Below are 14,845 nucleotides of genomic sequence, written 5' to 3'. Positions count from 1 at the left end.
GGATGATTAAGGGGTAAGACGACAAAATCAAGTTTTTTACTTAAAAACAATACTTTAATTGACTGGTGTTCTTGGTTTATCAATATTTATTACAAGACTTGTTAAATTGTTAAATAAAAACCAACAAGCGTCTGTGTCTAGTCCGTGTATAATCTGGTTATTCATATTTCGTATTCGTTTAGCTACATAGTAATATCTGTTACGCTAGTAAGCTCGTGTTAAATGAATTTACACCTAATTAACTTAATATACCGTTATCGCCTTTCTTTTTAATGGTAAATTGAGTGAAATTCAAAAAAAATGCTCCAAAATTTTCTGCTGCCATTATCGGTTCCTGCAATACCGGCACGGCTGACGTTCGAGTTCGAGAACGAAACAGCTGAGCATCGGGCATCGACACGTCAGTTTTTATAGGTTATGACACTACATAAACTCCAGTTTCATTTATTATAATAATTGATAATCTATTTCAGATAGATTTTGGTGGTTTAGCGGTGCGTTCCGGGTCCACCACGATGGATTCCAAGTAAGTGGCTATTTGGTTTACTCGTAAATTACGATCGTTTGGCTCGCAAACAAGTGGGGGGCGAAAACCGGCCTCGTAAAGTTTCAAACGGGCATTCAAGTGCTTTTTAGGGCTGTTAAACAGTGTTTGTGCCGTTTTACCTGTTAAGGTGTAGTTGTTTTATGGATTAGCAAATTTGTACTTGCTAGTGTCCTAAATTAGGTTTGGATCATTTGCTAGACTAGTCTGACTGGAACTGGAATTAACAACGCAAAAAGCATATTAGGGTAGGGCTGAAGGGCTTTGAAGTATCTATAGATAGTACAAATCTAAATTATGGTATTAAAATTATCACTTATATTGTTTGATCACTAGATGGCGTCAGTGTCAATCAATTATCTATTTGCTACTAAAAAAAAAATGTTATTGCACTTGCAAAAAAATGTTAATTGCATAGTTTGGACAGTAGAGGGCGTCATCTCTAATGTTCCTTCACAATTTAGCTTAAAGTGTCTAGAATATTGCCTAAAATGTTCATAAATCTCCCTAACTACGTAAATATGGAAGTTACAGAGCCTTAACCAAGGGATTGCACCAAAACAAAATTTACAGTTTGAATGGAAACTTTGAAAATTCACCACACAATTATCAATTTAAAAATTAATTTGTTTCAGATTTCAAATTGTTCTATGGCTATGTCTAGCCTTTGCCTGCACTACCATCTTGTCAGTGGACAAAAACAACTTTAAATCCTGTGACCAGAGTAGTTTCTGTCGGTAGGTCACTCATCCACTTAAAAATTTCTCATTCACAAAAAAGTGTTTTTCAGCCGTTTGAGAAAATATGAAGAAGGCAAAACACCTTACAAACTTGACCTGTCCAGCTTACAAGTAAACGAAAACAGCGTTGAGCTCAATGTGGTCAACTCTGAGGTGCCGTCGGCCAACCTTAAACTGGTGCTGACCGCGCTAGTTGGAAACATTTTTCGAATCACTGTGGATGAAGTTAACGGTCTCCATCCGCGCTACAAGCCCCAGTTTGCCCTAAACGGTGAACCACAGGTTGCACAGTAAGTGTATTGAATTTTAAGTGTCCTGGAGTTCATTTTAGTGTCTGTAGGTTAGAGATTGGGGAGCGCGACCAAGACCACATCGCTGTCAAGGCTGGAAACAACAAAGTAGTTCTGACGGCTGAGCCTTTAAAGCTGGAATTTTATCAAGGAGATATCCTAGTGAGTGTTGTTAATGGCAAGGGGTTGTTTGCCTTTGAGCACTACAGGACCAAACCGGCAGAAGGGTAAGTGTTTGGTTAGTGGCTAAGTTACCAGTTTTGAATGTGTTTGTTTTTTAAGGGAAATTGACGTTCAGATTAAAGACGACCCAGGAGCGTGGGAGGAAAACTTCAAGACACATCATGACGACAAACCTCGAGGTCCTTCAGCTATCGGTAATTTTTAGATACTTAGTGAGGTTATTGTTTAAACTGTGATTTACAGCCGCTGATTTTAACTTTCCTGGAGCTTTACGGGTGTATGGTTTGCCAGAACATGGTGACCATCTGGGTTTGAGCACTACTAGCGGTTCAGAACCTTACAGGTCAGGTTGCAACAACCGCAAGTAAGTAATAAATATTTTAAAACAACACATTTGCAGGTTGTACAACTTGGATGTGTTTGAGTACGAGCTGAACTCCAACATGGCCCTGTACGGGGCAGTGCCGTTAGTGCACGCGCACAGGTGAGCTAATGAAATACACTGAAACTAAAACATTTGACAAAAAATGTTTGAACAGCCCCAAACACACAGTGGCAGTATTCTGGCATAATGCGGCCGAAACGTGGGTGGACGTCACCAACAGTAAAGACGGCAACGTGGTTGCTTCGCTAGTGAATCTAGTCAGCGGGTCCAACACGCAACCGAACGTGGACGTGCGTTTTATGAGTGAGAGTGGCGCCATGGACTTTTTCGTATTGATGGGTCCCAGTCCCAAAGACACCATTAAACAATACGCCTCTTTGACTGGCGTTTCTATTTTACCTCAGGTAAGTTTTGACGATTAAACGAAAAAATCCACCAAAAAAGTCATGAAGAAATGAGTCGACTTTGACGCCCTCTAGCGGCAAAACCATCTAACCTATCAACCCAAATTGGGATATTTTTAGAAAGCTCATTTCATTGGCTATCAATTGACGTATAAAACTCTACCAAAAACTGTTCAAATAAGCGAGTTATTGAGGATTAAACAAGAGAATGCACCAAAAAAGTGATAAAAAAACTATACTAACTGACTAACTAATATATACCAGGTGTCCAAGAGCACCCTGGACATAGGAGATTAACATGGGAAAACGGTTTTGATTTTTTTGCGCCTGTACGGTTGATTTGATTGAAAAATCGTATTAATAAAAGTTGTAGTACCTATCACGGACTAATTTTCTGTATTTTTTAGGATCTCTAACTTGAGCCCTTTCGTCGTAAAACATGAACAAAAATGAGAAAATTTAAACTTTTGGCCTGCACTGTATAGGCGGTTGTCGGGCAACGGGTAAACATTTCATTGTTGCTGGTACGGTTGCTCGACAACCGCTTATACAGTGCAGGTAAAAAGTTTAAATTTTCGCATTTTTGTTCGTGTTTTACGACGAAAGGGCTCAAGTTAGAGATCTGAAAAAAATACAGAAAATTAGTCCGTGATAGGTACTACAACTTTCATTAATACGATTTTTCAATCAAATCAACCGTACAGGCGCAAAAAAATCAAAACCGTTTTCCCATGTTAATCTCCTATGTCCAGGGTGCTCTTGGACACCTGGTATACTAACTTATCAACCCAATTGGGATATTTTTAGAAAGCTCATTTTATTAACTATTCATTGACGTATAAAAGTATATACAGAGTGTTACAAATACACGTGTTATTTGCGGTTTAGTGACAGTGTGTACCACAAACACTTTTTGACAGGTTAAAGGCTAATTTAACCCTAGAAAATTAGCAAAACACGGTCACCTGACTTACTAGGTCTATCACGACGTAATGCTTGGAAATTTCTTGAATAAATGACAATTTTCGTAAGGGTCAAATTTGCCTGAAACACCGTCACTATCCTAATGGGTTTTGCGTTATGTTGGCCAGTTAGTGCAAGCGAAAATCGACCTTAATGATACTACTACTTTAGATTTATATCAGGGCCGTACCTGCTCGATTTAAAAAAAAAGTCTTTAAAGAAATTAGAGCGGTAACAGTCAAGGAAAATATTTAGTTAGCTTTGGAGCCCTCTGACGGCCAAACGAAGCAACCTATCAATACAAGTGGCCGTTTCCAACTCAAATTTTTAAGTTTTTGAAGTCAATTTGCAGTTTTTAAGTAAATTTTCATGAATTTGATGTCAATTTCTAGTTTCCAACTCAATTTTTAAGATTTTAAAGTCAATTTCCAGTTTTTAAGTGAATTTTCATGAATTTGATGTGTTTGTCACAAAAAGCGTCGAATGTCTAAGTTTATACAAAGTGTTGTGTGTGACAATAAAGACAGTTTTGACTGAATTTGACAGCTTTAATCTTCATTAACTCGGTTATTTTGACAGTTACAGGATGGTTCAATGTATCAATTTAAAGAATGAATTTTTTTTAAAATATGTGACGTAATACAAACTTTTTTTAATTTTGAGTAGAGAATCAGACAGAATTATAAGAATAAGGAGTGTTCCCTTTGAAAAGCTACACTTTCTGACCTATTTTAGAACGGATTTTTTGACCACACTGTATTATATAATTTGACGTTTTTCTGCACCCACTCCTAGAACAACCTTGTCTTATCTAGAATTTGACTTTGAATACAAAAATAAAAAAAATATACAGGGTGTTCCATTTAAAATAAGCAGCATTTGATATCTGCACCCATATTTTCTTATTTTTACTTTTTTTAATTAAAAAGGGTGTGTTAGGCTAGGTTAGGTTAGTTATTGGGAATTATTAGGAATTTTCAACAGAAACACAAGTTATTCAGCTTTGTATTAAATAAAACAAATCTTAGAAAAACAGTATTTAAAAACTAATTGATTTATAAATTTTAAACAGCTTTTCACGCTTGCGTATCACCAAAGTCGTTGGAACTACATCACTCAAGACGACGTCACTACCGTGGTGGCCAATTTCGACAAACACAATTTACCGCTGGACGTGATGTGGCTAGACATCGACTACACCGAGGGCCGTAAATACTTTACGTGGGAACCGATCAAATTTTCGAATCCGGAAAATATGATTAGCAACATAACGGCGACGGGTCGCAAACTGGTCGTGATTATCGATCCGCACGTAAAACGTGAATCCGGCTATTTCGTGCACGAAGAACTGCTCAAGTACGATTTCTACGTGAAAAACAAGGACGGTACGGTGTACGAGGGTTGGTGCTGGCCGGGCAGCTCGTCCTACCCCGACTTCTGGAATCCGGCCACTCGTGACTACTACAAGAAATTGTACGGTTTGGATGTGTTCAAAGGGACCACGCATGACGTGTGGATTTGGAATGACATGAACGAACCTTCCGTGTTTAACGGACCTGAAGTGACCATGCCCAAGGATGTGGTGCATTTTGGTGGATGGGAACATCGAGACGTGCATAACGAATACGCTTTGAGCAACGTTATTGCCACTTTTGAAGGCTTATTACTGCGTTCACCCCATAAAAGACCTTTCATATTAACTCGAGGACACTTTGCCGGTTCGCAACGTTACGCTGCTATGTGGACTGGTGACAACGATGCCAAATGGTCACATTTAGCTGCCAGTTTTCCCATGTGTCTTTCTGAGGCTATTGGAGGTGAGTTGAAGTTTCTAAAGCAGCCTTGACGGAGTTTTAATGAGGGTTTCGGTTAGGTATCAGTTTTTGCGGTGCCGACGTAGGAGGTTTCTTCAATAACCCAGACACTGAACTGTTGCAACGATGGTATCAGGTACTTAATTACCTAAAACTGTAGAACAAATCAAGTTTCATGGATTGCTGGATTTACAGGGTGCCATCTGGTTGCCATTCTTCCGCGGGCATGCACACATCGACACCAGACGCAGAGAACCGTATCTCTTCTCGGACGACGTGATTAATCGCATTAGAACAGCGCTACGTTTCCGTTATGCTCATTTACCGTTGTGGTACACAACGTTCTTCGAACATGAAGTGACAGGAGAACCGGTGATTCGTCCCTTGTTCTATCACTATCCAGAAGATGAAAATGTGCTAGACATTGACAATGAGGTGTTGGTGGGACACTCGGTGTTGGCTAGACCGGTAACGGAGCCTGGCCAATCGTCAGCCGAGATATACTTGCCAGGGGGCTCTTCCGCCAGGTGGTACGATTTTCAAGATTTCAAGCTGTACCAGGGCGGTACTTACAGAATTCCAGTCGATTTGGATAAGGTAAGTTTAAGCATAGATTCCATTTGTCACATGTAACCAAAACATACAGTGTGTCCCAAATTGCTTCTAGATCTCTGTTACCGTAAGAGCGGTTAAATCGGTTAAATGAGGGAAAGTTTTAGAGAACCCAACCTAACCTAAGCAAATTTTAACATGGTTATTCCATTAAGGAATGCTATGCTAATTTTAGAGTTTAAACTCTAGATTAACGTTAAACTGAACCTATAAAATTGGCCCTTTATAGTGTTAATTGTACTTGTGACGTCACTGCAATCTTATCTTTGATAGGCTATAGATTAATTCTGCTCATGGCTATCTTGACGTGCGATCTGTAGTAGGCAACCGCAGTTACACGAACAACAATAATGGGTTGCCTATCTATCACAGTAGCATTTGGTGGAATAATATCTTGAAACTTGTGTGGCTTGAAACATTCTTTAACAAAACCAAAGACAGTTTTGAAACTAAGACATTATTAAGGCACTTTTTTACGTAGAACACGATCTATCGTCATTGATTTCAAATTTAGCTAAAACAATGTTTTATTTGACCACCCTGTACAACTTACCCGAAAAAATTTGTAGTGACATCGCCAGACGAAAAAACGTCAAAGTGACACTCTAAGCTAAAACCAACAAAGCACTCTTTACTTTGACAGGCCGTAACTTTGGTTGTAGATGAGCTACAGGGTGGATTTTTTTATCAAAATTTAGCTAAAACAATGCTTTATTTGACCACCGTGTACAACTTGTCCGGAAAAATTTGTAGTGACAGCGCCAGACGGAAAAACGTCAAAGTGACACTATAATTTTGTACTTTAACAGTACATTGAATATTGAAATGTAAGGCATAATAGCTCGTTTTAATGCATGTATTTTAAAATTTTCATATTCAGAACATTACAATTTTTCTTTACATGTTTTTTATGCTGTAAAGTTTCTTGACAATTCATTTATAATTAATATCTTAAGCTGAAATAGGATCTTCTGCAAATATAACACCAAACAAACTTTACTTCACGTTCTATATATTGCATTTAATATAAATAATACAGTCACGTGATTATATCAAAACTGAACGTACTCCATGGTTAGTATTTTATGCACAGATGACAGCCAGTGTGACGTACTGACGTAGCCGCAGTTGAAAACGTAATGGCGTCGTGTAAATGTTAAGTTGACGTTTGCGACCAGTTTTAAACCTTTTTTTTACAATTTCGACTAGTTTTTACGTAAATTTTATATGAAAATGAAAACTTTAGAGTGTGGTACACGTACAGGTGGCAAAATACTTGATTAGCTTTAAAAGTTGACTTTTTTGAAAGTTTAACAGGCTATTCCATTACAGTACGTGGTGTTTTACCGTGGTGGAGCAATTATACCGCGTAAAGATCGTCCTCGAAGATCCACAGCTTCGATGCGCCGCGACCCCTTTACTCTGTACGTGGCTCTGGACGAGAACCTGAAAGCGTCGGGCACTTTGTTTGTGGACGATTACGAGAGTTTCGAGTACAAAAACGACAAGAAATACTTGTACCTGCACTTTAATTTTGATAAAAACCAACTAACCAGCAGGTAATGAGTACTAAACAGAACTGGAGTGAACTTATTAAATTAATTTGTTGTAGCTTGATTGACAAGACTGATTACGCCACTGAAGAGTGGATTGAACGTGTGGTGATTTTGGGTGCCCCAACGGGGATCAAAGGAGCTAAACTGACTAGCAAAAGTAGTAGTAGTTGTGTAAAGTGATAGTGTGGAGGTTATTTTGTGTTTTCTTTTTTAGGTTTGGGAAGTGTAGATTTGGAGACTTTCTACGACTCGGAGTCTAGGTCTTTGACCGTAAGAAAGCCGGGAGTGTCGGTTCGGGAACCGTTCAACATACAATTAGTTTAAGTTGAGAGCAATATGTAAGTAATATTTTTGCTTTTAATAATTTTTTTTTTGTCGTACTTGGGGTGTGTAAATTGTGATGATTTTCGTTCAAAATAGTGGTAGAGTTTCGTTTTATATACAAATTATGGAGAAAAGGTGGATTATTTTTTTTCTAGCTCACTTTCTTTTCCAAAAGACAACAAAAACACTTCTAGTTGAAATAGGAATGTCGTATATTAATCAACATTTATAAAATATTTTAAATTGTAACAAACATGACTAGATCCATACTGATTCACAATAATTTAATCATAATAATGAACGCAAAGTGTTTCGAATTCTCGTAATGGCACTGACGCGGTCTTACACAAATTTGCCTCTTAACTCAGTTACTGGGCGTTGAAAATCTTTTATAGTCACTCTGTATATAAACCCTGAAATTCAAGGCAAATTAGCGTGGATCGTTCCCAGTACTATCATTTTCCAAAAACAAAGCACTGAAGGACGCACCGAGTCCCACTTCAGTCAAAATTATACCTTTAAAAAGAAATACCAACCAAAATTATTTATCTAACATTAACACGAGCGTTCCACAAACAATCGTACATTGTTTCAGTTTTTGTTTTTTTCTTTACACAGTTAAAACGAAACCGGTTTTATTGTTCGGGTTGTTTTTTAATTTTTTGATTACTTGATTATCTACACAATTACAATGATTACAACGATGTTCGCGTTCGATTTTACTTCGAAACTGGTTGCGCGGATTCGCGACCGACTCTTCGGTCGTCTCGATTCGATCCCGATTTTTTTCAACTACTTTTATACCGAGTGTCTTTCATTTGTGTGTTTTACTGGGCGGGGTTGCCTTAGTCTTAGTTTAGAGCAATGTAATTAAAGTGACACCCAAAAAGGAAGCCTAACCCTAACCTAATGTATTTCGGCCGCTTCAGTTGTAGGTAAACTCTTAAGAGATGGCGCTAATACAGCTTGTCATTACAGACGTAGTTGTCAACTTTTGCAGTATTTCCCATGATCCACTTTCTTTTGCTGGACTGTGATAAGAATTTCTGGTTTGTGGTATCGATCGATAATAAAGATTCTATCTAATTTAAAAGTTACGGGACTCTTTAACGTCAAAACAGAATCCTGAAGGTCACGTGACTCTTTTAAGATTAAAAATGGAATTTATAATGTCACATGATAGTTTTAAATGTCATTTGAAGGCTCACGTACTCGTTTTTCAGTTGGGATGACACACGTGACCGTCAAGATGTCAAACCGAAATCCTGACGGTCACGTGACGTTTTTCAATGCGCAAATTTCATTTTTAATCTACGTGACTGTTTTTTTAGTTTTAAACTCTAAATCATCATTTTAAGGTACAAATGGTCACGTGACAACTAGACAACGCCTTATTAAAACTGACGTTTTCCAACAGTCAAAAGATCGGGAATTGCTGCGCCTGGCATTAAAATTACGCGAAATTTGCGTTTAGTGGCGCCATCTCACGCTGCTTACTTAAATTAATTTTCAGTTGCATTGCCACTGTTTGTCTGTCTATACTTAGTCTATATGGTTTAGTGTTAGTTACACAGACCGGAGAAGTTAATTAGTTTACCGAAAAAAGCCACCATTTGTAAGTTGTTACAAGACACCCGGTATGAAAGATTTAAGTAAATTTGTAGGGTGTCTGGAATTTAAATAAATCTGTAAGCTCAATATTGAGTTATTACTGGAAACTCGCAGTATAATATGGATGACGTATATCACATTTCTGACTGTAAACATATCTTTGACAGACTTTAGTCTAACCAAACGACACCCGTTACTAACCGACATCCATTTTGATATGATGAGCGAAAATCAATATTTTTTGAGTGGTCCTCACAATGATATGAAATGAATTTTTCGACGTCGGTCAGGACCGGATCGAGGCGCCGTCCGAAGAGCTCATCGCGGCCGATTTGCCCCTCTACGTGGGTGGATATGTAACAAGGGCTAAAAGCTAATCCAACCCTAGGTAAATAAGCTTCACACAGCCCAAAAATACAAGCACTTAAAACAGTGCTGGAACTAATTACATTTTTTTTTTCAATAACTTTGAGAACGTTAGGGACATCGTCAAAGTAGCCTTTGACGTCGTCTCTGACGCGACTCCGTTTGGTGTGAATGAGCACTACACAGCATCGTTTAATTTTTGTTTTATAATTCATAGCGCTCCACTGATGTTGTTTGACCCTTGTTTTTGATAGTTTTGTGATGTCACTTTCCAGTTCACTATTGTGATTGACGCAATTACTGCACATTTGAAAGCGACAGTTTACAAAAAGTGTGATTTGGAGTCGACCCGGCAACGTCTTTGGCTAGATAGATTACCTATAAATTCTTAACGATAATATGTTAAAAGTCGCTAAAAATTTCAAATGTCCTAGTGCTATCTAAGGGGAGATTTAACTTCGTACGCTTCTAAGCAAATAGATAGATAAAAGTGAGTTGGCCGGGTCAGACACTTAAGGTAACTGTCGACGTTGCCAAATTGTAGTACATATCACAGACTGAAATTGAGTTTGACTGTTTTAAGGGGAAAGAACATCAGTGGCGGGCTCACTATATTGGCTTCGACTCGGTCAATTTTTAATAATATTTACGGCGAATTATTAGGTTTAAACTTATCCATTAATGTAATTCTATTATGTATTATAATTTTTTGGCAGGATATCTCACCCTAATAAAAACGATTGTTTTCCCGAGAAAGAGATGGAAAATTGCCACGTGATCACTGTCAGTTAGACGAATTGAAGCTTTTCGGCGTTTTAAAGTTAAAAACTAAATGGAATCTTGCGTGCCCACGAAAGCAATTTTACATCTAACCTCCTCGAGGTGGACAAGAACTAAACGGCGTCTGTTCGTCGACGCCCCCAATCACCGTGTTAATCTCGAACCGTTTCAGTTTCCATCACACTTTTTTTGCGAACATCACACTCAACACAGCACCGCACTATTAACAGTACCGAAAGTACGTGAAAAATTTGTATCAGTTTATTGATGGGTGTCCTTATACGCACCGCATTGCCTACGGTTAATATTATCGAACTAGAACTAGCCCGACGCCGGGAGGTTTGGCTACTTCGTTTTGTCCGATCCTCCGCTAATAAACTAAGATTCGGCAACGTTGCCAGGCGAACGGCAGGAGGGCTAGTCCGGACCACAATACGATTCGGAGGGTTTGGAGGGTTGTGGGGACGCAAAGCATCCATCACTGAAAATTACAAATCTCTTAAAAATGTCACTCTGTTTGTTCTGACTCACCATGGAGCGTGCAGAGTGAATTTGACAGTTACATTTGTTAAATTACACGCTTCATAGAGTGTCCACTTGAATGCGACCTATTTTGTAATTATTACAAATAATATTAAAAAACAATAATAAAATTTAAAAAAATAGTAACTTAATCAATCATCCAAATCAACTTTGCTATCTAAACATTCAACATTTAAGTCAAAGTAAGTTTGTTCTTCTCTTCGTCACGTTTGAAAACTTTCGCAAGTTCACTGAAGATATCGATCTAATAATTCGAGTCTATAAAACTGACCAACCAAAATTAAAAGGAAATCAGTGACAATGTGGCAACAGTGAAAGGGGGGGTCCATGCCAGCCACCTGAAGGGCGGCCGATTCGTATCGAGCGGTTTTCAAAATTCGTGTCATGCGCCTTAAAAACGGCCGAAATTTTAATTGAGAAGGTCGTGGACGGCCATGGCTAAACTTAATTTGTCATTAAAAAACTACCTTGTAGTCAAACGTCAGTCTCCATAGTAACGGCATTAATATTATTGTTGTGCCTGCGCGGGTTGCAGTTTTGTTTTCTGGCCAGTTGGTCGCGTGTCACCAACAATCCTTCTTCCAGTTCGACCAAATCGCTCGAAGATTCACTCAATGAACCCTAAAAAACAAATTAATTCACATAAAAACAACAAACATTTGGCGTGCGTGTACCTTCTTCATGTGCTGGCCCAACGTGCCCGGCAGGTACGGACAGCTGGTCACGTGATTAAAGTTCTGTGATTGCATTTCTTCCTGGTCGGTTTCACGATGATAGAAGTAGTTGAAGTTGGAGACGATGACCGGCACCGGAAGGGCGATCGTCAATACGCCAGCAATCGCGCATAACGAACCCACAATCTTGCCCCAAACACCGACCGGCCTGTAATTCGATACTTCACGTCACTTCAAATTGATCGTCAGTGTCACAGTGACACGTTTGCGTTACAGTTGACGTAACGCAAACCAACTTAACATCACTCGAAAACATTTAAAGCCTGCGCATGCAATACATTACTAGTAGGAGGGGGTAGAGAGGACCGGGTGACATTAATTAGTGATTAATTAGCAAGACAATGTTGTCAGTTTTTTGTATATTGCCACTTGCAGGCTGATCCAATTTGAATACTCATTGGATCACCCTATATGTGTTTGTAGTGAAAATGTCAAACAACTGAGTTATATAAGGACAGTTTAGTCCCAAATTTGACAGTTGCTGTGGTGTGGCACCACTGCAGACACTTTATCGTGGTTAGGGTTGGAAGCACTCTATTGGCCATTTAATGGTGCTACAGCCGTTCTAACTAAATTTTGAATTCAAAAAGCGCATGCAGGTGAAACTATTAGGGGTGTGTTTTGCTACAATTTGGCAACGTTACACTATTTCATTAGCTAACTTGCGAGTGACAAGGAAGACGTTGCCAAATCGTATCGACACATTTAGTGTGTGAGTGAACAAAAACCGGAAAATTCTTTGTTCCTAGACAGAAACCGGCTCTATAATAATATAATAGCCAATACCATACCATATGTAAGTAGATTAATCTCAAAATAAGAAAATGCATTGTCAAGCATTTGTACATCGAGCATGATCAGCGTCACAACATTGAAGAAGAAGGGGGACATGTGATGGAGAAAGAGAGAGAGTGAGAGTGATGGCAACGTATAGATAAGTGCCATTTGGACGCGTTCTTTGGAGCAAAGAATTTTCGTATAGTGAGTAGTCGTGTGTTTTTTTTTTCTCTCAGTTTACTGAAACTTATTGTTTATACCAAAGAGTTTAGTTTAAAACTGTCATGTCATTCATATAAACCCAACTAGACAATTGCTCCAAATAGAGAAATTGCCTGATGGGCTGGTCAGATAAGAGTGAGAAAAACAATTTAGTCACAAGAAAAACATTGAAACAACCTGAGAGAGAAACTGTAGATGAATCAAGTTTTGAGTTGTTAGTATTTTTAATTAAATTTTTTTTTTTTGAGAAAACGAGCTACGGTGGAAATAGGCAACTAAATCTGAATATGCCGTGTGTGTATACATCATACGTCATGTCGCCGTAGCCCACGGTCGTCATGGTGACGACGGCCCACCAGAACGCGTCCGGGATGGACTTGAAGAAGGAATTCTCGCTGCCGGCCTCGGCGAAGTACACGGCCGACGAGAACAGCACGACACCTGCAAACAACACCACAACGACTAGCAACGCGCGGCTTAGGACAACCTGGAGATGATGATCGTAATGTGAGTGAGTGAGACAAGGAGATGAGCGAGGAACATCTCGAAGTTGTCCGACCGCCACGACCACCATCACCGTCAGCGCCACCACCACGAACAGCAGCAGCAGCAAAAAACACATTCAAAGGGCACACGAGCACACTGTACTAGTTAAAATTAACAGAAAAAAACGGTACAAGTTCTGTCGACGGTACCTCATGTCGCCATAGCCCACGGTCGTCATGGTGACGACCGCCCACCAGAACGCGTCCGGAATCGATTTGAAGGTGGTACGCTCGATTCCCGCCTCCGCAAAGTACACTATGCTGGAGAACAGTACCACGCCTGGGAGCATGGTTCATTATAAAATACCATCCAAATTTATATTACAATCCAAGATCAATCATTAGTATCACTTAGACATTTTATAACTATTTCATGATCTCTGTCTAGAATGACACTTAATTAACACAAAAAGGTGTTCTAGTTATTTAAATTTTACATTTGTGTAATTCAAAATGGTGGAACACCCAATATATGACAGAAATGAAATGGCATAACAACGTAGTTAATTTTAGCCTTGTCAAATATAAAAAAATAGGCCCTTATTGACCTTTCGTCTTCTATAGGACGCTAACAGTTGAAACTGTTAAATTATACTCATAATCATCCTTAAACGTACCTCTAAAGAGACGATGGGAGGTAGAACAGTAGTGAGCAAGCGTTACAAAAGCGAAACGATCACTTACCGATAAACAGGAAGAAAATGAGAAGGCCCAACTCGCGCATACTGGCCTTAAGAGTTCGGCCCAATATTTGCAGGCCTTTGCTGTGCCTACTGAGCTTGAATATTCGGAAGACTCGCACCAATCGAATCACTCGGAGGATCGCCAGTGACATGGCTTGGTTTGTGCTTTTGTCCTGTCAAAAGAAAATCGATTAGAATTTCGTTAAAAATGAAATCGCGTAAATTACCTGAGGACTGACCGGAGCCCTGGGCAATTGCAGCGTGTCCTCCTCCTCGGCCACCACCGTGGCCAACGTGATGAAATACGGAATGATGGCGATGATGTCGATGAAGTTCATGACGTCACGGAAGAAGTGCAACTTGTTAGGACAGGCTAGGAACCGCACCGAGAGTTCGAACGTGAACCACACGATGCAGATCGTTTCGATCAGGAAGAAGGGGTCCGTAATGTCCGGCACCTGGTGCAAAAATCACACATGATTCTGCTCTGTATTGACTACTGAACAGCCTAACCTCGTCCTCTTCGATTTTGGTGCCGTTGGTGGTGGTGTTGAAGACTTTGTAGTGTTTGAACTCGGGCAAAGTCTCCAAACAGAAAATGACGATCGACAGGAGAATAACGAAGACGGAAATAATGGCCACGACGCGGGCCGCCTGCGACGATTCCGGATACTCGAACAACAGCCACACGTCCCGCTGAAACTCTCGTCCGGGTAACGGTTTTTCTTCTTCCTGCTTAATAGACGGAAATCAACAATCGCGTGACCCA

The 14,845-nt window shown here is 39.5% G+C and overlaps 2 protein-coding genes across 15 annotated transcripts in view; one reads left to right on the top strand and one right to left on the bottom strand.

Annotated features, from left to right (window-relative positions):
* The first annotated feature begins 366 nt into the window (after positions 1 to 366).
* Positions 367 to 7,951, top strand: GCS2alpha (glucosidase 2 subunit alpha). Of its 2 annotated transcripts, XM_081987680.1 has the most exons (15): positions 396 to 414; positions 474 to 526; positions 1,180 to 1,281; positions 1,335 to 1,574; positions 1,625 to 1,801; positions 1,857 to 1,951; positions 2,001 to 2,100; positions 2,158 to 2,241; positions 2,297 to 2,546; positions 4,582 to 5,326; positions 5,383 to 5,459; positions 5,519 to 5,920; positions 7,268 to 7,494; positions 7,548 to 7,648; positions 7,706 to 7,951. In XM_081987680.1, exons 2-15 carry the CDS (start codon positions 516 to 518, stop codon positions 7,813 to 7,815), a joined length of 2,721 nt encoding a protein of 906 aa, XP_081843806.1. In that variant the 5' UTR covers positions 396 to 414; positions 474 to 515; the 3' UTR covers positions 7,816 to 7,951. The 2 variants fall into 2 exon arrangements, with proteins under 2 accessions (XP_081843805.1, XP_081843806.1); XM_081987679.1 differs by having other exon boundaries at positions 367 to 526.
* A 58-nt stretch (positions 7,952 to 8,009) lies between these two features.
* Sh (Potassium voltage-gated channel protein Shaker) overlaps positions 8,010 to 14,845 on the bottom strand; it is a 50,482-nt gene continuing 43,646 nt past the window's right edge. For 8 of the 13 annotated variants that reach the window (XM_081987690.1, XM_081987691.1, XM_081987698.1 and 5 more), the window contains 7 exons: positions 14,590 to 14,811; positions 14,304 to 14,534; positions 14,078 to 14,249; positions 13,544 to 13,673; positions 11,790 to 11,997; positions 11,583 to 11,736; positions 8,010 to 11,053 (listed from right to left, as the gene is read on the bottom strand). In XM_081987690.1, coding sequence (XP_081843816.1) covers positions 11,590 to 11,736; positions 11,790 to 11,997; positions 13,544 to 13,673; positions 14,078 to 14,249; positions 14,304 to 14,534; positions 14,590 to 14,811 — 1,110 coding nt within the window. In that variant the 3' untranslated portion in view covers positions 8,010 to 11,053; positions 11,583 to 11,589. Of the gene's footprint in view, positions 11,054 to 11,582; positions 11,737 to 11,789; positions 11,998 to 13,152; positions 13,290 to 13,543; positions 13,674 to 14,077; positions 14,250 to 14,303; positions 14,535 to 14,589; positions 14,812 to 14,845 lie in introns of those variants that run through there. The other 5 variants (XM_081987692.1, XM_081987702.1, XM_081987693.1 and 2 more) reach the window with 5 other exon arrangements.

The sequence above is a fragment of the Ips typographus genome, linkage group LG10 (genome assembly GCF_016097725.1).
Source record: "Ips typographus isolate SLU linkage group LG10, UJ_Ityp_2.0, whole genome shotgun sequence".
Classification (NCBI taxonomy): domain Eukaryota; kingdom Metazoa; phylum Arthropoda; class Insecta; order Coleoptera; family Curculionidae; genus Ips; species Ips typographus.
This window is presented reverse-complemented; position numbering and strand designations above follow the sequence as displayed.

Bases quoted from the DNA above. Each gene is read 5' to 3' on its own strand.
- GCS2alpha (XM_081987679.1), top strand. The intron at 5,460-5,518 runs GTACTTAATTAC...CTGGATTTACAG, and splicing joins TGTTGCAACGATGGTATCAG to GGTGCCATCTGGTTGCCATT. The intron at 5,921-7,267 runs GTAAGTTTAAGC...ATTCCATTACAG, and splicing joins TTCCAGTCGATTTGGATAAG to TACGTGGTGTTTTACCGTGG.